The sequence below is a fragment of the Odocoileus virginianus genome, chromosome 8, assembly GCF_023699985.2.
Source record: "Odocoileus virginianus isolate 20LAN1187 ecotype Illinois chromosome 8, Ovbor_1.2, whole genome shotgun sequence".
Classification (NCBI taxonomy): domain Eukaryota; kingdom Metazoa; phylum Chordata; class Mammalia; order Artiodactyla; family Cervidae; genus Odocoileus; species Odocoileus virginianus.
Genome location: NC_069681.1, coordinates 38835092 through 38861786, shown reverse-complemented (window position 1 = coordinate 38861786; position 26695 = coordinate 38835092). Strand labels below are relative to the sequence as shown.

The 26695-nt window shown below is 39.1% G+C and overlaps 1 protein-coding gene and 1 non-coding gene across 2 annotated transcripts in view; one reads left to right on the top strand and one right to left on the bottom strand.

The window, feature by feature from the left end:
- The window catches only part of LOC110149702 (ATP-binding cassette sub-family C member 4-like), a 326525-nt gene that overhangs the window by 76572 nt on the left and 223258 nt on the right, over positions 1-26695 (top strand). The window contains 2 exon segments of the mRNA XM_070471511.1: positions 5545-5769; positions 19212-19301. Coding sequence (XP_070327612.1) covers positions 5545-5769; positions 19212-19301 — 315 coding nt within the window.
- LOC139036401 (U6 spliceosomal RNA) lies at positions 1629-1731 on the bottom strand. The gene has a single exon (XR_011489193.1). It is a non-coding gene; the product is annotated as a U6 spliceosomal RNA (small nuclear RNA).

The following is a 26695-nucleotide window of genomic DNA, read 5'->3' as shown; positions in this document are numbered from 1 at the left end:
TTAAAGCAGAAGATGAGAGTAGGAGTGTGTCTTGCCTAAATGAGCCATCTTGACTTTCTGTTGGGCTGGGATGTTGAGACTACAGGGGACAGGGGCAGGCTACCAGCAGGGTTTGTTCATATGGAAGCATATTTCTCATCCTTCTTATGTCACCTTTTCCTCATTCATCTTAGGCAAAGACTCACTTGGTGTTTTAGTAAATGTGTTCTAAAACACTAGATGTAATTTTTCCCCCAAGTTTTGTGTTTCTACTTTATTTTTTTCCCCATTTATTTTTATTAGTTGGAGGCTAAATACTTTACAATATTGTAGTGGTTTTTGACATACATTGACATGAATCAGCCATGGATTTACATGTGTTCTCCATCCTGAACCCCCTCCCACCTCCCTCCCCACCCCATCCCTCTGGGTCATCCCAGTGCACCAGCCCCGAGCACTTGTCTCATGCATACAACCGGGACTGGTGATCTGTTTCACACTTGATAATATACATGTTTCGATGCTGTTCTCTCAGGTCATCCCACCCTTGCCTTCTCCCATAGAGTCCAAAATTCTCTTCTGTACATCTGTGTCTCTTTTTCTGTCTTGCATATAGGGTTATTGTTACTATCTTTCTAAATTCCATATATATGCGTTAGTATACTGCATTGGTCTTTATCTTTCTGGCTTACTTCACTCTGTATAATGGGCTCCAGTTTCATCCATCTCATTAGAACTGATTCAAATGTATTCTTTTTAATGATTGAATAATATTCCATTGTGTATATGTACCACAGCTTTCTTATCCATTCATCTGCTGATGGGCATCTAGGTTGCTTCCATGTCCTGGCTATTATAAACAGTGCTGCGATGAACATTGGGGTGCACGTGTCTCTTTCAGATCTGGTTTCTCGGTGTGCATGCCCAGAAGTGGGATTGCTGGGTCATATGGCAGTTCTATTTCCAGCTTTTTAAGAAATCTCCACATTGTTCTCCATAGTGGTTGTACTAGTTTGCATTCCCACCAACAGTGTAAGAGGGTTCCCTTTTCTCCACACCTCTCCAGCGTTTATTGCTTGTAGACTTTTGGATAGCAGCCATCCTGACTGGCATGTAATGGTACCTCACTGAGGTTTTGATTTGCTTTTCTCTGATAATGAGTGATGTTGAGCATCTTTTCATGTGTTTGTTAGCCATCTGTATGTTTTCTTTGGAGAAATGTCTGTTTGGTTCTTTGGCCCATTTTTTGATTGGGTCATTTATTTTTCTGGAATTGAGCTACAGGAGTTGCTTGTATATTTTTGAGATTAATCCTTTGTCTGTTTCTTCATTTGCTATTAGTTTCTCCCATTCTGAAGGCTGTCTTTTCACCTTGCTTATAGTTTCCTTTGTTGTGCAAAAGCTTTTAAGTTTCATTAGGTCCCATTTGTTTATTTTTGCTTTTATTTCCAATATTCTGGGAGGTGGGTCAGAGAGGATCTTACTGTGATTTATGTCGGAGTGTTTTGCCTATGTTCTCCTCTAGGAGTTTTATAGTTTCTGGCCTTACATTTAGATCTTTAATCCATTTTGAGTTTATTTTTGTCTATGGTGTTAGAAAGTGTTCTAGTTTCATTCTTTTACAAGTGGTTGACCAGTTTTCCCAGCACAAAAATATGGAATGCTTCATGAATTTGCATGTCATCCTTGCACAGGGGCCATGCTAATCTTCTCTGTATCGTTCCAATTTTAGTATATGTGCTGCCAAAGCAAGCTGGATGTAATATTTATTGAGCATCCACAGTGTACCAAACAATGTACCAAGGATTTATTACCTTGAAATATTTTGGCTTAAGTTTAAAGCTATTCTCTTCTTGTCTTATAGAAGAGAGTGGATCTGTAAATTTTTCTTTTAGATTAGTCATGAGTGTAGCATTTTGTGAAAATGCCATTTTAATATGCTAATAATAAAGGTAAAGCTGGTTTGTGTATAGAAATGGAAGAGATTTATGCGTATTGATTTTGTTTCTTGAAAGCTTACTGAATTCATTGATGAGCTTTAGTAGTTTTCTGGTAGCAGCTTTAGAAATTTCTCTGTATAGTATCATGTCATTTGCAAACAGTGAAAATTTTACTTCTTTTCCAATTTGGATTCCTTTATTTCTTTTTCTTCTCTGATTGCTGTGGCTAGGACTTTAAAAACTATGTTGAATAAGAGTGGCAAGAATGGGCATCCTTTTTTTGTTCCTGATCTTAGAGGAAATTCTTTCAACTTTTCACCATTGAGTATGTTAGCTGTGAGTTTGTGTCATATGGCCTTTATTTTCTTTAGGTAAGTTCCCTCTATGCCCACTTTCTGCAAATTTTTTGTATCATAAATGGGTGTTGAATTTTGTTGAAAGTTTTTTTTGCATCTATTGAGATGGTCATATGGCTTTTATTCTTCAATTTGTTAATATCATATATCACATTGATGGATTTGCATATACTGAAGTGTTCTTGCCTCCCTGAAATAGATCCCACTTGATCATGGTGTGTAATCTTTTTAATGTGTTGTTGGATTTGATTTGCTAATATTTTGTTGAGGATTTTTGTTTTTATGTTCATCAGTGAGATTGGCTTGTAATTTTCTTTTTTTATGGTATCTTTGTCTTTGAAGCCATCAGGTCCTGGACTTTTGTTTTTTGGGAGGTTTTTACTCACAGTTTCAATTTCAGTATTTATGATTAGTCTGTTCATATCTTCTATTTCTTCCTGGTTCAAACTTCAATCTTGGAAGGTTTTACCTTTCTAAACACTTGTCCATTTCTTCCAGGTTGTCCACTTTCTTGGCATATATTTGCTTGTAGTAATCTCTCATATTTCTTTGTATTTCTTTAGTGTCCATTGTAACTTCTCCTTTTTCATTTCTTTTTTTTTCCATTTATTTTTATTAGTTGGAGGCTAATTACTTTACTTCATTGCAGTGGTTTTTGTCATACCTCCTTTTTTATTTCTAACTTTGTTGATTTGAGCCCTCTTCCTTTTTTTCTTGATAAATCTGGTTAAAGGCTTATCAATTTTGCTTATATTTTTGATGAACCAGCTTTTAGTTTCATTGATCTTTTCTGTTGTTTTCTTTATCTCTATTTAATCCACTTCTGCTCTGATATTTATCATTTTTCCCTCTCCTATCTTTGAATTTTGTTTGTACTTCTTTCTAGTTGCTTGAGGTATAAGGTTAGGTTGTCTATTTGAGATTTTTATTGTTTTCTGAGATAAGATTGTATTAGTATAAACTTCCCTCTTAGAACTGCTTTTGCTGTATCCCATAGGTTTAGGATCATTGTGTTTTCATTTGTCTCTAGGCATTTTTTTGGTTTCCTCTTTGATTTCTTCAGTGATGCATTGGTTGCTCAGTAAGATATTATTTAGCTTTCATCTCTCTCTCTCTCTTTTTTTTTTTTTTAACAGTTTTCCCCTTGTAGTTGATTTGTAATCCATGTTGTGGATGGATAAGATGGTTGACATGATTTCAGTGTTCTTAAATTTATTGAGGGTTGCTTTGTGGCCCAGCATGTTAGTTATCCTGGAGAATGTTCCATGTGCACTTGAGGATAATGTATATTCTGCTGCTTTCATATAGAATGTCATATAAATATCAATTATGTCCATATGGTCTAATATGTCATTTAAGGCCTCTGTTTCCTTATTGATTGTTCTGTCTGTATGATCTGTCCATTGATGTAAGTGGAGTGCTAAAGTCCCCCACTATTTTTGTGCCAATGTTGATTTCTCCTTTTATGAAAAGACAACGCACAGAATAGAAGAAAATATTTGCAAATGAAATGATTGACAAGGGATTAATCTCCAAAATATATAACAGCTCATGCAGCTCCATATATATATATATATATATAAAAATAAAAAAAATTGGCAGAAGGTCTAAATAGACATTTCTCAAAAGGAAACATACAGATGGCCAAAAATCACATGAAAAGATGCTTAACATTGTTAATTATTAGAGAAATGCCAATCAAACTACTATGAGTTGTCACCTGACCCCAGTCAGAATAACTATCATCAAAAAGTCTGAAAATAATAAATGCTGGAGAAGATGTGGAAAGTAAACCTCCTACACTGTTGGTGAGAATGGAGGTTCCTCAAAAAAAAAAAAAAAAAAAACACCCTAAAAAATAGAACTACCACATGATCCAGTAATCCCTCTAGTGGGCATGTATCTGGAGGAAACCATAATTTGAAAAGACACATGCACCTCAGTGTTCATTGCATCACTATTTACAATAGTCTAGAAGCAATATGAGTCTATTGACAGAGAAATGGATAAAGAAGATGTTGTATGTATATACAATGAAATATTACTCAGTCACAAAAAAGAATGAAATAATACCATTTGCAATCACATGGATGGGCTTAGAGATTATAATATTGAGTGAAGTAAGTCGGATAGAGAAGGACAAATATCATATGGTATCAGTTATATGTGGAATCTAAAAAAAATGATACAAATGAACGTTGTTCCAAACAGACTTCAAAAACAAACTTATGGTTTTCAAAGGGGAAAGGCAGGGGGAGGAATAAATTAAGACTTTGAGGTGAACATATACGCACTGCTGTATGTGAAATTGATATTAATAATTAACAAGGACCTACTGTATAGCATGGGGCCTCCCATGTGGTTAAGTGGTGAAGTATCCACCTGCTAATGCAGGAGATGCAGGTGATGTGGTTTTGATCCCTGGGTCAGGAAGATCCCCTAGAGGGGGAAATGTCAACCCATTCTAGTATTCTTGCCTGGAGAATCCCATGGACAGAGGAGCCTGGCAGGCCACAGTCCATAAGGTTGCAAAGCATCAGACAGTGAGCAGACAGCACTGTGTAGCACAGGGAACTCTACTCAGTAATCTGTGATGACTTATATGGGAGAAGTATCTCAAAAAGAATAGATATATGTATATGTATAACTGAATCACTTTGCTGTATACCTGAAACTAACATAGCATTGGAAATCAACTATACTTTACTGTGCCAGTAAAGGTCTACATAGTCAAAGCTTTGGTTTTTCCAGTAGTAGTGTACAGATGTGAGAGTTGGACCATAAAGAAGGTTGAACACTGAAGAATTAATGCTTTCAAACTGTGGTGCTGGAGAAGACTCTAAAGAGTCCCTTTGACTTCAAGGAGATCAAAGCAGTCAATCCTAAAGGAAATCAATCCTGAATATTTATTGGAAGGACTGATGCTGAAACTGAAGCTCCAATCCTTTGGCCACCTGATGCAAAGAGTCAACTCAGTGGAAAAGACCTTAATGCTAGGAAAGATTGAGGGCACAAGGAGAAGGGAGTGACAGAGGATGAGATAGTTAAATGGCACCACTGACTCAATGGACATGAGTTTGAACAAACTCCGAGAGACAGTGAAGGACAGGGAAGCCTTGCATGCTGTAGTCCATGGGGTCACAAAGAAATGGACATGACTTAGCAACTGAACCACAGCAAAAATTAATTAAAAAAAAAGTGAAACTTGTGATAAGAAAAACTGGTATGGCTTGTATTTCTAATTAAGGTTTCTTTTCCTTTCCTTTTAGGAAATCTTCAGAGTACTATTACCGACATATTTTGAGGGCTTACTTACTTACTATCAAAACTATGACCCCTCTGATTCTGGGACTTTGTTCAAAGCTTATGGCTACACTGCTGTACTGAATGTCTGCCTTTTCATTTGGGCAATTCTGCAGCACTTTTTCTCATATTACGCTCAGCGTATAGGAATGAGATTAAGAGTAGCCATGTGCCATATGATTTACCGCAAGGTAAGTGTCATTTGGTACGAAAGTTTGTACCTCCTCTGAAGAATCAGGAGCATTTTGGGAAAGTTCTCTGTAGATTAAAAATTTTGTAACTGGTGTCGTTTACTCCTTACCAGAGATACCCGATATTTGTTTCAAGCCAATTTGTTGTTGTTTGAGCAAACTTTACCAATATATGATGAAAAGTTTTGTTTGGAGATCAGACCAGGGCTGCCTTTGATAACTTTATGCATAGGCTGGTGCATAATACCCGCTAAACTTATATTGAAATCTAATTAAAAAATAGGTATCAAAATTATCAAACTGATTTTCAATGTTTTCTTGCCTAAATCTTATTGTGATATTCATGGAAATTTTGTTGTTTTTCATTTAAACCTTCATTTAATCAAAGTTGTGTTTAAAAGTGACTTCAGTGATTGGATCTATAACATTAAATTTAGGAGAAAAATGTGTTTAATAAAATAAATGATTATATTTTAAATGATGCATCTAGTCATGTTTAATATAATTGTGCTTACTAAATAAAAATATAAGTGAAATCTGTGCCAAATTAGACTCACTCATGATATTCTGTAGGTATGATTGTTTTTGATAATATTAAAGAAAATGGTTGAATGGAAGAAAATGTGAAATTTTAATTTGTTTTTAGCAATTTTAGAGGGTATTTATGTTGCTATTCATTGAAGTTATTTTCTTAATACAATATTTGCTTTTTTTTAGTATGTATTATAGCAGCTTTAATAAAATCTGGTTTGATGTTTCTAGTGTTTTGTATTGAGAAATGCTATAAAATTATTCTATATTTTACTCTAGTCTTTTATTTATTTATTTATTTTTATTAGTTGGAGGCTAATTACTTTACATCATTACAGTAGTTTTTGTCATACATTGAAATGAATTAGCCATGGATTTACATGTATTCCCCATCCTGGTCCCCCCTCCCACCTCCCTCTCCACCCGATCCCTCTGGGTCTTCCCAGTGCACCAGGCCCGAGCACTTGTCTCATGCACCCAACCTGGGCTGGTGATCTGTTTCACCCTAGATAATATACATGTTTCGATGCTGTTCTCTTGAAACATCCCACCCTCTCCTTCTCCCACAGTCCACAAGTCTGTTCTATACATCTGAGTCTCTTTTTCTGTTTTGCACATAGGGTTATTGTTACCATCTTTCTATATTCCATATATATGTGTTAGTATACTGTAATGGTCTTTATCTTTCTGGCTTACTTCGCTCTGTATAATGGGCTCCAGTTTCATCCATCTCATTAGAACTGATTCAAATGAATTCTTTTTAATGGCTGAGTAATATTATCTAGTATAAAAGGAGTTAAGCCAAGCAATTTAAATGAAAACAAGCACTTTTTTTACTTGGTTGTTACTTATCTAGAACTTCTATTTTTTAGGAATATTTTTCTCAGCAAATTAAAGATATCTTTCCTCATCCTTTTCTGAGCAGAGTCTTGTTAATCTTTGGGCTATGTGAACCTAATTCATGGACCTAACATTCCAGGTTCCTATACAATATTGTTTTTTACAGCATTGGACTTTCCTTTCACCACCAGATATATCCACAATGGGGCATTGTTTTCATTTTGACTGAGCCTCTTCATTCCTTCTGGAGCTATTTCTTCACTCTTCTCCAGTAGTATGTTGGGCATCTAGTGACCTGGGGAGTTCATCTTTTAGTGTCAAATCTTTTTGCCTTTTCATATTGTTTGTGGGATTCTCAAGGCAAGAATGCTGAAGTGGTTTGCATTACCTTCTCTAGTGGACCACTTTTTTTTCAGCTGAGCTGTTTCAAATCTTAAAAGATGATGCTGTTAAAATGCTACACTCTGTATGCCAGCAAATTTGGAAAACTCAGCAGTGGCCACAGCGCTGGAAAAAGTCAGTTTTCATACCAATCCCAAAGAAAGGCAATGCCAAATAATGTTCAAACTACTGCACAATTGCACTCATTTCACATGCTAGCAAAGTAATGCTTAAAACTCTCCAACCTAGGCTTCAACAGTGCATGCACCAAAAGCTTCCAGATTTTCAAGCTAGATTTAGAAAAGGCAGAGGAACCAAAGATCAAATTGCCAACATCCGTTGGATCACTGAAAACACAAGAGAATTCCAGAAAACATCTACTTCTGCTTCATTGACTATACAAAAACTTTCTACTTTGTGGATCACAACAAATTTTGGAAGATTCTTAAAGTGATGGGAATACCAGAACACCATACCTGCCTCCTGAGAAACCTGTATGCAGATCAAGAAGCCACAGTTAGAACTGGACATGGAGCAATGGGCTGATTCCAAGTTGGGAAAGGAGTACATCAAGGCTGTATATTGTCACCCTTGTTATTTAACTTCTATTCAGAGTACATCATGCAAAATGCCAGGCTGAATGAAGCATAAGCTGAAATCAAGACTGCTGGGAGAAATATCAATAACCTCAAATATGTAGATAAAACCACTCTTATGGCAGAAAGCAGAGAAACTAAAGAGCCTCATGATGAAAGACGAGAGTTAAAAAGCTGGCTTAAAACTCAGCATTCAAAAAACAAAGATCATGGCATCCAGTCCCATCACTTCATGGCAAATAGGTGGGGAAACAATGGAAACAGTTTCAGACTTTATGTTTGTGGGGGGCTCCAAAATCACCACAGATGGTGATTACATCCTTGAAATTAAAAGACGCTTGCTCCTTGGAAGAAAAGCTATGACCAACCTAGGCAGCATATTGAAAAGCAAAGACATTACTTTACCAACAAAAGTCTGTCTAGTCAAAGCTATGTTTTTTTTTTCCAGTAGTCATGTAGGCATATGAGAGTTGGAACATAAAGAAAGCTGAGCACCAAAGAATTGATGCTTTTGAACTGTGGTGTTGGAGAAGACTCTTGAGAGTCCCTTGGACTGCAAGGAGATCAAACCAGTCAATTCTAAAGGAAATCAATGCTGAATATTCATTGGAAGGACTGATGCTAAAGCTGAAACTCCAACACTTTGGCTACCTGACGCGAAGAGCTGACTTATTGGAAAAGACCCTGTTACTGGCAAAGATTGAGGGCAGGAGGAGAAGGGGATGACAGAGGATGAGATGGTTGGATGGCATCACCAACACCATGGACATGAGTATGAACTAGCTCCGGGAATTGTTGATGAGCAGGACAGCCTGATGTGCTGCAGTCTATGGGGTTGCAAAGAGTTGGACATGACTGATCAATTGAAGAACAACAAGTGTGAAACTAAGGCCTGGTATGTCACTGTCAGTCATAGACTGTAGAACATAAGCTAATTTGTTCCTAAGTGATGTGGAAATGCAACAATGCCCATATATTCCAGTCAATTGTCTTCCTTGTCCTCCATCATCATGTTTGTTATTCTGTTGCACCTTCTACCATTTAGAAGATGAATAGTCAGGTTTCCCTACAAATTATCTGGAAGTTTGTCTTTGCAGATCATGTTTAACTCCCATAAATAAATAAATAAATAAATAGGAAATTTCACCAGAAGTACACTATGAAACTCTTATATTAGTTGTGAGGTGATGTTTCACTCAAAGTTTACTCTTTGATCCACATAAGTCATTGTCCACCTGATTTTCTTTCTCTTCCCACTAGTTCTTTGGAATGTTGCCTTTGAGAAACTGAACCCTTCCTGGCATGCTGCTTGAAAGTGAAAGTGACACTCTTAGTTGATCAGTCATGTTCAACTGTTTGCGACTCCATGGACTGCAACCTGCCAGGCTTCTCTGTCTATGGAATTCTCTGGGCAAGAATACTGGAGTGGGTTGTCATGCCCTTCTCCAGGGGGCCATGTTACTTACATGAAAGTAAACATTTTCTAAAGGCATTAATTTGCCTCCTTGATTAGCCTTAAGGAATTGTTTCTTTTTCCATTTTTTAGAAAATTTTATATAATGTTTATAAATTACACTCCATTTACAGTTATTATAAGATATTGGCTGTATTCCCTGTGTTGTATCATATATCATTGTAGGCTACCTTACATCCAATAGTTTGTACCTCCCTCTCCCCCATCACTATATGGCTCCCCCACTTCACTGGTAACCACTAGTTTGTCCTCTGTATCTGTGAATCTATTTCTCTTTTGTTTTATTCACTAGTTTGTTATATTTTTAGGCTCCACTTATAAGCAATATCATACAGCATTTATCTCTCTCTCTCTCTGACCTGTTTCATTTAGCATCAGTTCCATTCAGTTACTCAGTCACTCAGTCGTGTCTGACTCTTTGCGACACCATGGATGGCAGCACGCCAGGCTTCCCTGTCCATCACCAACTTCTGGAGCTTGCTCAAACTCATGTCCATTGAGTTGGTTTTGCCATGCAACCATCTCATCCTCTGTCATCCCCTTCTCCTCCCGCCGTCCACCTTTCCCAGCATCAGGGTTTTTTCCAACGAGTCAGTTCTTGGCATCAGGTAGCCAAGGTATTGGAGTTTCAGCTTCAACATCAGTCCTTCTAATGAATATTTAAGATTGATTTCTTATGGGATTGACTGGTTTGATCTCCGTGCAGTCAAGGGACTCTCAAGAGTCTTCTCCAACACCACAGTTCAAAAGCATCAATTCTTCGGTGCTCAGTTTTCTTTATAGTCCAACTCTCACATCCATACATGACTCCTGGAAAACCCATAGCCTTGACTAGATGGACCTTTGTTGACAAAGTGATGTCTTTGCTTTTTAATATGCTGTTTAGCTTGGTCATAGCTTTTCTTCCAAGGATCATGTGTCTTTTAGTTTCATGGGTGGAGTTGCCATCTGCAGTAATTTTGCTCCCCCCCCCAAAAAAAAAGTCTGTGGATGGATACTTAAGTTGCTTGCATATCCTGACAATGGTAAATAATGCTTATATGAACACTGTGGTACATGTATCTTTTTTTTTTGTATCTTTTTTGAAGTAGTGTTTTTGTATCACAGGAAGTTGAATTGCTGGGTCATGTGGTAGTTTTATTTTTAGTTCTTTGACAAACCTTCATACAGTTCTTCACAGTGGCTGTCCAATATACATTTCCACCAATGTATGTCAGTGTTACCTCTCCTCCACATCCTTACCAGCATTTGTTATTCATGTTCTTTTTGATGAAAGTCATTCTGACAGGTGTGAGGTGATATCTCATTGTGGTTTTGATTCACATTTCCTCATTGGAAAAATGTCTATTTAGTTCTTTCGGTCCATTTTTAATAGGGTTGTTTGTTTTTATGATGTTGTGTTATATAAATTGCTTATATACATTGGATATTAATCCCATATAGGTCATGTCATTTACAAATATTTCCTATGATTCAGTATTTTTTCTTTTCATTTTGTTGATGATTTCCTTCTCCGTGCACAAGTTTTTATTTTTTTTTTATTTTTTTTTATTTTTTATTTTTATTTTTTATTTATTTTTTTATTAGTTGGAGGCTAATTACTTTACATCATTACAGTAGTTTTTGTTATACATTGAAATGAATTAGCCATGGATTTACATGTATTCCCCATCCCGGTCCCCCCTCCCACCTCCCTCTCCACCCGATCCCTCTGGGTCTTCCCAGTGCACTAGGCCCGAGCACTTGTCTCATGTACCCAACCTGGGCTGGTGATCTGTTTCACCCTAGATAATATACATGTTTCGATGCTGTTCTCTTGAGACATCCCACCCTCGCCTTCTCCCAGAGTCCACAGGTCTGTTCTATACATCTGAGTCTCTTTTTCTGTTTTGCATATAGGGTTATCGTTACCATCTTTCTAAAGTCCATATATATGTGTTAGTATACTGTAATGGTCTTTATCTTTCTGGCTTACTTCGCTCTGTATAATGGGCTCCAGTTTCATCCATCTCATTAGAACTGATTCAAATGAATTCTTTTTAATGGCTGAGTAATATTCCATGGTGTATATGTACCACAGCTTCCTCATCCATTCGTCTGCTGATGGGCATCTGGGTTGCTTCCATGTGCTGGCTATTATAAACAGTGCTGCGATGAACATTGGGGTGCATGTGTCTCTTTCAGATCTGGTTTCCTTGGTGTGTATGCCCAGAAGTGGGATTGCTGGGTCATATGGCAGTTCTATTTCCAGCTTTTTAAGAAATCTCCACACTGTTTTCCATAGTGGCTGTACTAATTTGCATTCCCACCAACAGTGTAAGAGGGTTCCCTTTTCTCCACACCCTCTCCAGCATTTATTGCTTGTAGACTTTTGGATAGCAGCCATCCTGACTGGCGTATAATGGTACCTCATTGTGGTTTTGATTTGCATTTCTCTGATAATGAGTGATGTTGAGCATCTTTTCATGTGTTTGTTAGCCATCTGTATGTCTTCCTTGGAGAAATGTCTGTTGAGTTCTTTGGCCCATTTTTTGAATGGGTCATTTATTTTTCTGGAGTTGAGCTGGAGGAGTTGCTTGTATATTTTTGAGATTAATCCTTTGTCTGTTGCTTCGTTTGCTATTATTTTCTCCCAATCTGAGGGCTGTCTTTTCACCTTGCTTATAGTTTCCTTTGTTGCGTGCACAAGTTTTTAAGTTTAGTTCTGTTCTATTTATTTTTGCTTTCATTTCTTTTACTGTAAGAGAGAGAACCCCAAAGCACACTGCTTTGGTTTATGTCAAAGAGTGTTCTGCTTATGTTTCCCTCTAGGAGTTTTATGGTATCTGGTCTTACATTTAGGTCTTTAATACATTTTACGTATATTTTTGTATATGGTATTAGAGAATGCTTTAATTTCATCCTTTTAAATATAGCTGTCCAGTTTTCCCAGACCTTTGTTGGTAAAATAATGTGTCTGATTTTGCCATAGCTTTTCTTCCAAGGAGCAAGCTACATTTAAAAATAACCAAACTGACCACTTGAATCACAGCCGTGTCTAACTGAGTGAAACTATGAGCCATGCCATGTAGGGCCACCCAAAATGGATGAGTCATGGTGGAGAGTTCTGACAAAATGTGGTCCACTGGAGAAGGAAATGGAAAAAACACTTCAGCATTCTTGCCTTGAGGACTCCATGAAGAGTATGAAAAGGCAAAAAGATAGGACACTGAAAGATGAACTCCCTAGGTCGTTGGTGCCCAATATGCTACTGGAGAAGAGTGGAGAAATAGCTCCAAAAGGAATGAAGAGTCTGAGCCAAAATGAAAGTGACACCTAGCTGTGGATGTGACTGGTGATGGAAATAAATTCCGATGCTGTAAATAACAATGCTGCATAGGAATCTGAAATGTTCCATCTATGAGTCATGGTAAATTGGAAGTAGTCAAATAGGTTATGGCAAGAGTAAACATCAACATTTTAGCAATCAGTGAAATAAAATAAGCTGGAATGTGTGAATTTAATTCAGATGACCATTGTATCTACTACTGTGGACATGAATCCCTTAGAAGAAATGGAGTAGCCCTCATAGTCAACAAAAGAGTCTGAAATGCAGTACTTGGGTCCAGTCTCAAAATGACAGAATGATTTCTGTTCGCTTCCAAAGCAAACCATTCAATATCACAGTAATCTAAGTCTATGCCCCTACCAGTAATGCCTAAGAAGCTAAAGTTGAACGGTTCTATGAAGACCTACAAGAACTTCTAGAACTAACAGCCAAAAAGATGTCCTCTTCATTATAGGGGACAGGAATGCAAAGGTAGGAAGTCAAGAGATACCTGTAATAATAGGCAAATTTGTCCTTGGATTACAAAATGAAGCAGGGCAAAGGCTAAAAGCGTTTTGCCAAGAGAATGCAGTCGTTATAGCAAACACCCTCTTCTAACAACACAATAGACAACTCTACACAAGGACATCACCCGATGGTCAATACCAAAATGAGATTGATTATATTCTTTGCAACTGAAGATGGAGAAGCTCTATACAGTCAGCATAAACAAGACTGGGAGCTGAATTGCCAAATTCAGACTTAAATTGAAGAAAGTAGGGAAAACCACTGTGCCATTCAGGTATGACCTAAATCAAATCCCTTATGATTATGCAGTAGATGTGTCAAATAGATTTAGCAAGGAGAGATAAGAAAGCCTTCCTCAGTGATCAATGCAAAGAAATAGAGGAAAACAATAGAATGGGAAAGACAGAGATCTCTTCAAGAAAATTAGAGATACCAAGGGTACATTTTTTTGCAAAGATGGGCACAATAAAGGACAGAAATGGTATGGACCTAACAGAAGCAGAAGATATTAAGAAGAGGTGGCAAGAATACACAGAAGAACTGTCCAAAACAATCTTCACGGCCCAGATAATCATGATGGTGTGATCACTCATGTAGAGCCAGACATCCTGGAGTGTGAAGTCAAGTGGGCCTTAGGAAGCATCACTATGAACAAAACTAGTGTAGGCAATGGAATTCCAGTTGAGCTATTTCAAATCCTAAAAGATGATGCTGTGAAAGTGCTACGCTCAATATGCCAGCAAATTTGGAAAACTGAGCAGTGGCCACAGGACTGGTAAAGGTCAGTTTTCATTCCAATCCCAAAGGAAGGCAATGCCAAAGAATGTTCCAACTACTGCATAATTGCATATACAATCAAAGTAATATTCAAAATTCTCCAAGCTAGGCTTCAGCAGTATGAGAACTGAGAACTTCCAGATGTACAAGCCAGATTTAGAAAAGGCAGAGGAACCAGAGATTAAATTGCCAACATCCGTTGAATCATAGAAAAAGCAAGAGAATCCAGAAAAACATTTACTTTTACTTCATTGACTACACTCAAGGCTTTTGCTTTGTGGGTCACAATGAACTCTGGAAAATTCTTCAAGAGATGGGAATACCAGACCACCTTACCTGCCTCCCGTATGCAGGTCAAGAAGCAATAGTTAGAACCAGACATGGAACAATGGACTGGTTCCAAATTGGGGAAGGAGTACATCAAGGCTGTATGTTGTCACCCTGCTAATTTAACTCATATGCATAGTACATCATGCAAAGTGTTAGGCTGAATGAAGCACAAGCTGTAACCAAGATTGCAGGGAGAAGTATCAATAACCTCAGATATGCAGATCACACCACCCTTATGGCAGAAAGCAAAGAGAAACTAAAGAGCCTCTTGAAAGTGAAAGATGAGAGTGTAAAAACTGGCATAAAACTGAAAAAAAAAAATGAAGATCAGGCATTCAGTTCCATTATTTCATGGCAAATAGATGGGAAAACAATGGAAACAGTGACAGACTTCATTTTCTTGGGCTCCAAAATCACTGCATATGGTGACTGCAGCCATGAAATTAAAAGATGCCTGCTTCTTGGAGGAAAAACTATGACCAATCCAGACAGCAGATTAAAAAGCAGAGACAGTACTTTACTGACAAAGATCCATCTAGTCAACTATGGTTTTTCCAGCAGTCATGTACGGATGTGAGAGTTGAACCATAAAGGAAGCCAAGTGATAAGTATTGATGCTTTTGAACTATTGTGTTAGAGAAGACGCTTGAGATTTTCTTGGACAGCAAGGAGATCAAACCAGTCAATCCTAAAGAAAATCAGTCCTGAATATTCACTGGGAGGACTGATGCTGAAGTTGAAGCTCCAACACTTTGGCCACCTGATGTGAAGAACTGATTCATTGGAAAAGACCCTGATGCTGGAGAAAACTGAAGGCAGGAAGAGAAAGAGACAACAGAGGACGAGATGGTTGGATGACATTACTGACTTGATGGACATGAGTTTAACCAAGCTCTGGGAGTTGGTGATGAGCTGGGAAATCTGGTGTGCTGCAGTCCATGGGGTCACTAAGAATTGGACATGAGTGAGTGACTAAACTGAACTGTGCATTTTTTCAGCACCATTTATTGAAGAGACTGTGCTTTCTCCATTGTGTATTTTTGCCCCCTTTGTCTTAAATTAGTTGACCCTAAGTGTATGGGTTTATTTCTGTGCTCTCTGTTCTGTTTGATTGATCTATGTGTCTGTTTTTGTGCCAGTATCATACTCTCTTCCTTTGGGTTTCCCTTGTGGCTCAGCTGGTAAAGAATCTGCCTGCAATGCCGGAGACCTGGGTTTGATCCCTGGGTTGGGAAGATCCCCTGGAGAAGAGAAAGTCCACCCACTCTAGTATTCTAGCCTGAAGAATTCCATGGACTGTATAGTCAATGGGGTCACAAAGAGTTGGACATGGCTGAGTGACTTTCACTTCACTTTCATACTATCATTTTTATTACTGTAGCTTTGTACTATGGTCGAAGTCAAGGAGTGTGATTCCTCCAGCTTTGTTGTTCTTCTTCAGTTTTTTTTTTTTTTGACTATTTGACTGTTTGTGTCATTTGTTTTTCCATACAAATTTTATACTTTTTTTGTTCCAGTTCTGTGAAAAATGCCATTGGTAATTGACAGGCGTTGCATTGAATCTGTAGATTGTCTTGAGTAGTACAGTCATTTTGACAATACTAATCTTTCCAATCCAAGAACATAGTATATCTTTCCATCTGTTTTGTCATCTTCAATTTCTTTCATCAGTGTCTTATAGTTTCAGGGGTACAGATCTTTTACCTCCTTAGGTAGGTTTATTCCTAGGCATTTTAGTCTTTTTGATGCAGTGGTAAACAGGATTGTTTCCTTAATTTCCCTTTCTGATACTTTGTTAATAATGTATAGAAATGCAGCACATTTTTGTATATTAATTTTATATCCTGAGACTTCACTGAATTCATTGATGAACTCTAATCGTTTTCTGGTAGTGTCTTTAGGATTTCCTATGTATAGTATCATGTCTTCTACAAATAGTGACAGTTTGACTTTATTTCCAATTTAGATTCTTTGTATTTAAAAGAATTGTCTTTTTACAAAGTCAGAAATTGCTGAGGTAAAATCATAGAGGTAACAGGGATTTCCAGAAATATCGTTCAGTCGTGTCTAACTCTTTGCGACCCCATGGACTATACAGTCCCTGGAATTCCCTAGGCCAGAATACTGGAGTGGGTAGCTGTTCCCTCCTCCAGGGGATCTTCCCAACCCAGGGGTTGAACCCAGGTCTCCCCACATTGCAGGCAGATTCTTTACCAGCTGAACCACCAGGGAAGCCCAAGAATACTGCTGTGGATAGCCTATCCCTTCTCTAGGACATCTTCCTGACCCAGGAATTGAAGTGGGGTCTCCTGCATTGCAGGTGGATTCTTTACCAGCTTAGCTACCAGGGAAGCCCCTCCAGAAACATGGGAGAGACAGTTTCCTCATGCACTTTCATGCATCTAGAATCCTGCTGAGGTGAAGAAATAAGATGTTTCTTTTTTCTAGGTTACAGGTAAGCTGACTCTTTAGGGCAAAAGCTGGTGTTGCAGAGCAGCTCTAAAAGGCCCATCTGAATGTTCCTGGTTTATGCTGAGGCCCTACTTGCTCATCCTGAGTCCTGGAAAGAAATTAGACTGAGTGTTAGAAATGGAATGGCTGCTAAGCTTATAGTCATAGTTTGTATTGTTGAATGATCTTGTGGGATGTATGATATATAGAGAATGACTTGTCTTTTAATTACCTTTCCACAACTGTGGTAAAATAACTTTTGGCTTTTGGTCATTGATTTTTAAAAAAATTGCAACAAAATATACACAACAAAATTTACAGTTTTAACTCTTTTTAAGTGCATCATTTAGTGACATCAGGTACATTCACATTGTTGTGGAGTTATCACCATTATGCATCTCCAGAACTTTTTCATCTTCCCAAATCTGTACCCATTAAGCACTAAGTTTCTACTCCCGTCCCTTCACCATCATCACCATTCTACTTCTCTTTATGAATTTCACTACTCCAGGTGCCTCATATAAGTGAAAGCATATAATGTCCGGGTTATGTCACCTAGCATAATGTTTTCAAGGTTTATCCATGTTGTATCAGGTGTCAGAATTTAATTCCTTTTTAAGACTGAATGATATTTCATGATAGGTATGTACAATATGTTGTGTATTCATTCATCTGTTAATAACCATTTGGGCTGTTTCCATCTTATATCTATTGTGAATAGTGCTGCTATGAACATATGTATACAAATAGCTGTTCAAGGTTGTGCTTTCAGTTCTTTTGAGTACATTCCCAGTAGTGGAACTGTTGTGCTATATACTAATCTTATGTTTAATTTTTTGAAAAACCGCCATATCCTCTTCCATCATGGCTACATAATTTTATATTTTCTACTTGATCACTGATTTTTCTCTTTAACTAGAGAACTAAATGAAAAGTTTTTGTGAATTCTGACATTTTGTTTGGATCCATGGCTCCAGTTAGTGGTCCACTGAAACATCTCACAGTGGTCACTTCAGATTCCTGATCTCTAGGGCATATATTGGAACTTTTTACCAAATAAAGGGATCATGTAAAACAGGCTGTTTTTGGTAAAGTCAGGCATTAAAGGCCATAGAGTCCTAACCAGAATATTATTTTGAACTTTATTCTCTGCTCATTTTATTGTATATTAGTTAAAAACATTAAAGAATAATTTAATAAGTATTTATTTTTGTCTATGCTGGGCCTTTGTTGCTTTGTATGTGTTTCTCTTGTTGTTTCTCTTGTTGAGGGGTACTCTCTAACTGCAATGTGCAGATGGTTTCTGTTATTGTGGAGATGGCTTCTCTTATTGCAGAACATAGGCTGTAGGGTGCTTGGGCCCAGGAATTGTGGTGCATAGGCTTAGTTGCCCTGCAGTATGTGGGATCTTCCCAGATGAGGGATCAAAACTGTGTCCCCTGCATTGGCAGACAGATGCTTAACCACTGAACCACCAGGGAAGACCTCTGCTCATATTGGAATGAGGAAACTAAGATCAAAGTTCTTAAATGATTTCACATGCAGTGTTAATGATTGATTCCAAGTTCCCTAATTTATAGTTCCTCTAATTTATATTAGAGGACTGCAGTCCTCTAATTTCTTGCTTTAAGGCAGTTTCTCCACTCTCATCTAGTTAGGCTCAAATTTACTTTATTTTGCTCCTAAGTCTAAACCAACATCCTTACATTCTGGGTAGACCCAAGTTCATTGAGAAACAGGTGAGGGATTTTGTTTCTACCTCCTACTCCTCCCTTTGCTGTCCTTGTGGGCGGGGCTTCTGCCACATTGAGGAGATAAAGGATGAACATGGGTCCCTAGAGCCCTGCTGTCAGGGGTTATCCTGCTCATCCTGATACCATGTATGACCCCAAGAAAGTGTTATCCATTTTGCTATTTAAAAAAAAATTTTTTTTCCATTTATTTTTATTAGTTGGAGGCTAATTACTTCACAATATTGTAGTGGTTTTTGCCATACATTGACATGAATCAGCCATGGATTTACATGTATTCCCTATTCCAATCCCCCCTCCCACCTCCCTCCCCACCCCATCCCTCTGGGTCTTCCCAGTGCACCAGCCCCGAGCACTTGTCTCATGAATCCAACCTGGGCTGGTGATCTGTTTCACCCTTGATAATATACATGTTTTGATGTAGGAATTTGTATCAACACAGGAACCCAATTCTCTGTGCCCCTCTCTTATTTCAGACCCTTCGCCTGAGTAACTCGGCCATAAGGAAGACCACCACAGGCCAGATAATCAACCTGCTGTCCAACGATGTGAACAGGTTTGACAGGGTAAGTGCCCAAGGGATCCTCTTTCATTTCTCACTGGGTTCAGCTTTTTGGGAGCCAAGTGCTAGGGTTTGGTGTCAGCCAGGGTTTGTTGAGAACCTAAGATAAGGGTTGTTGTTATCCAGCTCTCATCTCTTCTGTGTGCAAATTACATGCAAAAATATGTATTGTCCTGTGGATTTGAACTTTGTTTTTCTAATACTAGATAGGCAGTAGTGTTCTTTCCCAGCTTTGTTAGTGTCCCTAAAGGTCCTCCTGGTGTAGCCCTTCTTGGCACATGTTGTCAGTGTTGCTGAACTGTCTTCCTCCTCCTCAAGATGATGAAGGCCTGGTGGGCAGGGATTGTTATTTCCCCTGTGCCCTATTCAGTGCTGCTGCACAGGAAGCCTGTGAGGAATATGCCAAGTAGGTGGTCTCCAGCTGGACTCAACTTCCTGTCAGTTGTCAACCCCACCCTCTTTTTTTTTTTTTCCTCACACTTACCTTATCACTATGTGGTACTTGTTTCCACTGTTTCCGCATCAATTTGCCATGAAGTGATGGGACCAGATGCCAAGATCTTAGTTTTCTGAATGTTGAGTTTTAGGCCAACTTTTTCACTATCTTCTTTCACTTTCATCAAGAGGCTCTTTAGTTCTTCTTCACTTTCTCCTTAATTGTGGTATCATCTGCATATCTGGGATTATTGATATTTCCCCCGGCAATCTTGATTCAATCTTGTGCTTTATCCAGTCCAGCATTTCTCATGACGTACTCTGCATATATTTTTGGGCTCCAAAATCACTGCAGATGGTGACTGCAGTCATGAAACTAAAAGATGCTTGCTTCTTGAAAGAAAACTTATGACCAAACTAGACAGGATATTAAAAAGGAGAGGCATTACTTTCCCGACAAAGGTCCATCTAGTCAAGGCTATGATTTTTCCAGTAGTCATGTATGGATGTGAGAGTTGGACAATAAAGAAAGCTGAGTGCCAAAGAATTGATGCTTTTGAACTGTGGTGATTGAGAAGACACTTGATAGTCCCTTGGACCACAAGGAGATCTAACTAGTCCATCCTAAAGGAAATCAGCCCTGGGTGTTCATTGGAAGGACTGATGCTGAAATTCTAATACTTTGGCCGCCTGATGGGAAGAACTGACTCATTTGTAAAGACTGTGATGCTGGGAAAGATTGAAGGTGGGAGAAGAAGGGGACAACAGAGGATAAGATGGTTGGATGGCATCACCGACTCAATGGACATGAGTGTGAGAAACTCCAGGAATTGATGATGGACAGGGAGGCCTGGTGTGCTGCAGCACATGGGGTTGCAAAGAGTTGGGCATGACTGAGAGACTGAACTGAACTGAATGCAGTACTAGGATGCAATCTCAAAAACGACAGAATGATTTCCATTCATTTCCAATTCAAACCATTCAATATCACAGTAATCCAAATCTATGCCCTGACAAGTAATGCTGAAGAAGTTGAAGCTGAACAGTTCTATTAAGACCTACAAAACCTTCTAGAACTAACACCCAAAAAAGATGTCCTCTTCATTATAGGGGACTGGAATGCAAAAATAGGAAGTCAAGAGCTACCTGGAGTAACAGGCAAAATTGGCCTTGGAGTACAAAATGAAGCAGAGCAAAGGCTAACAGAGTTTTGCCAAAGGAACACATTGGTCATAGCAAACACCCTCTTTCAAAAACATGAGAGAAAACTCTACACATGGACATCACCAGATGGTCAATACCGAAATCAGATTGATTATATTCTATGCAGCCAAAGATGGAGAAGCTTTATACAGTCAGCAAAAAAAGACTGGGAGCTGACTGTGGCTCAGATCATGATCTCCTTATTGCCAAATTCAGACTTAAATTGAAGAAAGTAGGGAAAACCACTAGACCATTCAGGTATGACCTAAATCAAATCCCTTATGATTATATAGTGGAAGTGACAAATAGATTCAAAGGATTAGATCTGATAGACAGAGTGCCTGATGAACTATGGATGGAGGTTTGTGACATTGTACAGTGAAGACCATTTGCAGGAAAAAGAAATGCAAAAAGGCAGAATGGTTGTTTGACGAGGCCTTACAAATAGCTGAGAAAAGAAGAGAAGCTAAAGGCAAAGGAGAAAAGGAAAGATATACCCATTTGAATGCAGAGTTCCAAAGAATAGCAAGGAGAGATAAGAAAGCCTTCCTCAGTGATCAATGCAAATAAATAGAGGGAAACAGTGTAGACTGGGAAAGACTATAGATCTCTCCAAGAAAATCAGAGATAACCAAGGGAACATTTCATGCAAAGATGGGTTAGATAAAGGACAGATATGGTATGGATCTAACAGAAGCAGAAGATATTAAGAAGAGATGATAGGAATACACAGAAGAACTGTACAAGAGATCTTCATGATCCAGATAATCACAATGGTGTGATCACTCACCTAGAGCCAGACATCCTGGAATGTGAAACCAAGTGGACCTTATGAAGAATCACTACAAACAAAGCTAGTGGAGGTGATGGAATTCCAGTTGAGCTATTTCAAATCCTGAAAGATGATGCTGTGACAGTGCTGCACTCAATATCCCAGCAAATCTGGAAAACTGAGCAGTGGCCACAGGACTGAAAAAAGTCAGTTTTCATTCCAACCCCAAAGAAAGTCAATGCCAAAAAATGTTCCAGCTACCACACAATTGCATTCATCTCACACGTTAGCAAAGTAATGCTCAAAATTCTCCAAACCAAGCTTCAACAGTCTGTGAACCATGAATTTCCAGATATTTAAGCTGAATTTAGAAAAGGCAGAGGAACCAGAGATCAAATTGCCAATATCCGTTGGATCATAGAAAAAGCAAGAGAGTTCCAGAAAAACATCTACTTTTGCTTTATTAACTGCGCCAAAGCCTTTGACTGTGTGGATAACAAAAAACTGTGGAAAATTCTTAAAGAGATAGGAATACCAGACCACCTTACCTGCCTCCTGAGAAATCTGTATGCAGGTCAAAAAGCAACAGTTCGAACTGGACATGGAACAACAGATTGGTTCCAATTGGAAAAGGAGTACGTCAAAGCCGTGTATTGTCACCCTGCTTCTTTTACTTATGTGTATAGTCAAAGCTATTGTTTTTCCAGCAGTCATGTATGGATGTGAGAGTTGGACTATCAAGAAAGCTGAGCCCTGAAGAATTGATGCTTTTGAACTGTGGTATTGGAAAAGACTCTTGAGAGTTCCTTGGACTACAAAGAAATCCAACCAGTCAATACTAGAGGAAATCAGTCCTGAATATTCATTGGAAGGACTGATGCTGAAGCTGAAACTCCAATTCTTTGGCCACCTGATGGGAAGAACTGACTCATTTGGAAAGACTGTGATGCTGGGAAAGATTGAAGGCGGGAGGAGAAGGGGATGTCAGAGGATGAGATGGTTGGATGGCATCACGGACTCAATGAACAGGAATATGAGCAAGCTCTCGGATTTGCTGATGGACATGGAAGCCTGGTGTGCTTCAGTCCTTGGGGTTGCAAAGAGTCAGACATGAATGAGTGACTGAATTGAATGAAGATAATGGAGACCTCCTTCAAAACGTCCCGTGTATGCACTGCCACAGTCAGTGTCCCCAACCTTGCAGCAGGCCAGAGACAACCCAAGCTTCTGCCAGAGGCTCCTGGACACTTACGGGGAAGTCTGGGTCAGTCTCTTGTGGGGTCACTGCTCTTTTCTCCTTGGTCCTTGTACACGCACAAGGGTTTTTTTTCCCTGCCCTCCGAGTCTGTTTCCTCAGTCCTGTGTAACTTTTAGCGGCCCTATGGCGGGGTTAATGGCAACCTCCTCCAAGATGGCTTATGCCATACCTAGGTCTGGTGCACCCAGAGCCCCTGCGCCTGTGGCAGGCCACTGCTGACCCGTAACTCTGCAGGAGACACTCAAACACTCAAAGGCAGGTACTGGCTTAGTCTCTGTGCCAGTCTCCTGGTGTGCACAAGATTTTGATGGCCACAGACTGGAAAAGGTCAGTTTTCATTCCAATCCCAAGGAAACTCAATGCCAAAGAATGTTCAAACTACCACACAGTTACACTCATCTCACACACTAGTAAAGTAATGCTCAAAATTCTCCAAGCCATTCATCAACAGTATGTGAATGGTGAACTTCCAGAAGTTCAATCTGGGTTTAGAAAAGGCAGAGGAACCAAATTGCCAACATCCATTGGATCATAGAAATAGCAAGAGAGTTCTAGAAAAACATCTACTTCTGCCTTATTGACTATTCCAAACACTTTGACTGTGTGAATCACAACAAACTGTGGAAAATTCAAGAGATGGGAACATCAGACCACCTGACCTGCCTCCTGAGAAATTTATATGCAAGTCAAAAATCAAGTTAGAACTGGACATGCAATAAGAGATTGGTTCCAAATTGGGAAGGGAGTGCGTCAAGGCTGTATGTTGTCACTCTGTTTATTTGACTTATATTCAGAGTACTTCAAGCGAAATGCTGGGTTGGATGAAGCACAAACTGGAATCAATCTCCTGTTGCCAAGAGAAACATCAATAACCTCAGATATGCAGATGACAGCACCCTTAAGGTAGAAAGTGAAGAAGAACTAAAGAGCCTCTTGATGAAAGTGAAAGGGGAGAGTGAAAAAGTTTCTTAAAACTCAATATTCATAAAACGAAAATCATGACACCTGCTTCCATCGCTTCATGGCAAATAGACAGGGTAACAATGGAAAGTGTTAAAGTGGCAGGCTTTATTTTCTTGGGCTCCCAAATCACTGCAGAGGGTGACTGCAGCCATGAAATTAAAAGACACTTGCTCCTTGGAAGAAAAGCTATGACCACCCCAGACAGGATATTAAAAAGCAGAGACATCAAAGCACCTTTTCTGACAAAGGTCCTTATAGTCAAAGCTATGTTTTTTTCCAGTAGTCATGTATGGATGTGAGAGTTGGACTATCAAGAAAGCTGAGTGCAAAGAATTAACACTTTCAAACTGTAGTGCTGGAGAAAACTCCTTAGAATCCCTTGAATAGCAAGGAGATCATGCCAGTCAATCCTAAAGGAAATCAGTCCTGAATGTTCATTGGAAGGACTGATGCCGAAGCTGACACTCCAATATTTTGGCCACCTGATGGTAAGAACTGACTCATTGGAAAAGACACTGATGCTGGGAAAGATTGAAGGCGGGAGGAGAAGGGGACAACAGAGGATGAGATGGTTGGATGGCATTACCGACTCAATAGATACGAATTTGAGTAAACTCTGGGAGTTGGTGATGGACAGGGATGCCTGGCGTGCTATAGTCCATGGGGTCACAAAGAGTGAGACACCACTGAATGACGGAACTGGGCAGAGATCTCTTCAAGAAAATTAGAAATACCAAGGGAACATTTCACAGAAAGATGGGCGCAATAATCGACAGAAATGGTATGGAGCTAACAGAAGCAGAACATATTAAGAAGTGGTGGCAAGAATACACAGAAGAATTGTACAAAAAATGTTTTAATGACACAGACATGATAGCATGATCATTTACCTCGAGCCAAACATACTGGAGTATGAAGTCAAGTGGGCCTTAGGAAGCATCACTACTAACAAAATTAGTGGGCATGATGGAATTCCAGTTGAGCTATTTTAAATCCTAAAAAATGATGTTGTTAAAGTATACACAAAATGCCAGCAAATTTGGAAAACTAAGCAGCGACCACAGGGCTGGAAAAGGTCAGTTTTCATTCCAATCCCAAAGAAAGGCAATGTCAAAGAATGTTCCAAGTACCACACAATTGCACTCATTTCACATACTAGCCCAATCTAGGCTCCAACAATACAGGAACAGAAAAATTTCAGGTGTATAACCTGGATTTAGAAAAGGCAGAGGAATTATAGATCAAATTGCCATCATTCCTTGGGTCATAGAAAAAGGAAGGGAATTCCAGAAGAATATCTACTTCTGCTTCATTAACTACGCTAATGCCTTTCACTGTGTGGATCACATAAAATGTGGGAAATTCCTTAAGAGATGGGAATACTAGACTACCTACTTGCCTCCCAAGAAACCTGTATGCAGGTCAAGAAGGAAGAGTTAGAACTGTGCATAGGATAACGGACTGGTTCCAAATGAGGAAAGGAATATGTCAAGGCTGTATGTTGTCACCCTGCTTATTCAGCTTTCATAGAGAGTACATCATGTGGAGTCTTGGGCTGGGTGAAGCTCAAGCTGGAATCGAGATTGCTGGGAGAAACATCAATAACCTCAGATGTGCAAATGACACCACCCTAATGGCTGAAAGTGAAGAGGAACTAAAAAGCCTCTTGATGAAGGTGAAAAAGGAGAGTTAAAAAGCTGACTTAAAACTCAACATCCAACAAACTAAGATCATGGCATCCAGTCCCATCACTTCATGGCAAATAGATGGGGAAACAATGGAAACAGTGACTCACTTTGTTTTCTTGGGCTCCCAAATCACTGTAGATGGTAACTGTAGCCATGAAATTAAAAGACGCTTGTTCCTTGGGGAAAAAAATGTTATAACAAACCTAGATAGCCTATTAACAAGGAGAGACATCACTTTTCTGACAAAGGTCCATGTAATGAAAGCTATGGTTTTTTTTCACTAGTCTTATATGGATATGAGAGTTGGACCATATCATGAAGTCTGAGTGCCAAAGAATTAATACTTTCAAACTGTGGTGCTGGAGAAAACTTCTGAGAGTCCCTTTGATAGGAAGGAGATCAAACTAATCAATCCTAAAGGAAATCAACCCTGGACATTCAGTGGATTGACTGGTGGTGAAGCTGAAGCTTTAATCCTTTGGCCACATGATGTGAAGAGTTGACTCACTGGAAAAGACCCTGATGGTGGGAAAGATTGAGGGCAAGAGGAGAAGGGGACAAGAGAGGATGAGCTGGTTGGATGGCATCACTGTCTCAATGGACATGAGTTTGAGCAAGCTCCTGGAGATGGTGAAGGACAGGGAAGCCTGGTGTGCTGCAGTCCATGGGGTCACAAAGAGTCAGAAATGACTAAGTGATGAACAACAACAACTTCTCTTTCAGTTATTCATTCATCAGACATGAAGTCAGGTACCTCTTCAGTTTCAGGGATGAATAAGGTTTAGTTTCTGCCCTAGAGATGTCAAAGCCCATCAGGGAGGTAAATATACAAGTCATTATCGGAGGGAGTGGTAGGTACGTAATGTAGACCTTCCTGGGGTTGCAGGGAGCCCCAGGGAAAAAGGCATCTGAATTTTTGGACACAGAGTTTAGGAATGCCCTGAGATAATCTGCATTGTTGACAAAATCAACATTTTCCTTCCAGTGTGCCTGTCTGCTTCTCCCTGGACATCCCTGAACCCAGCCTTGTGCTACCCCAGAACAGCATCATCTGGGGAGGATGCTACTATTTCTGCTTC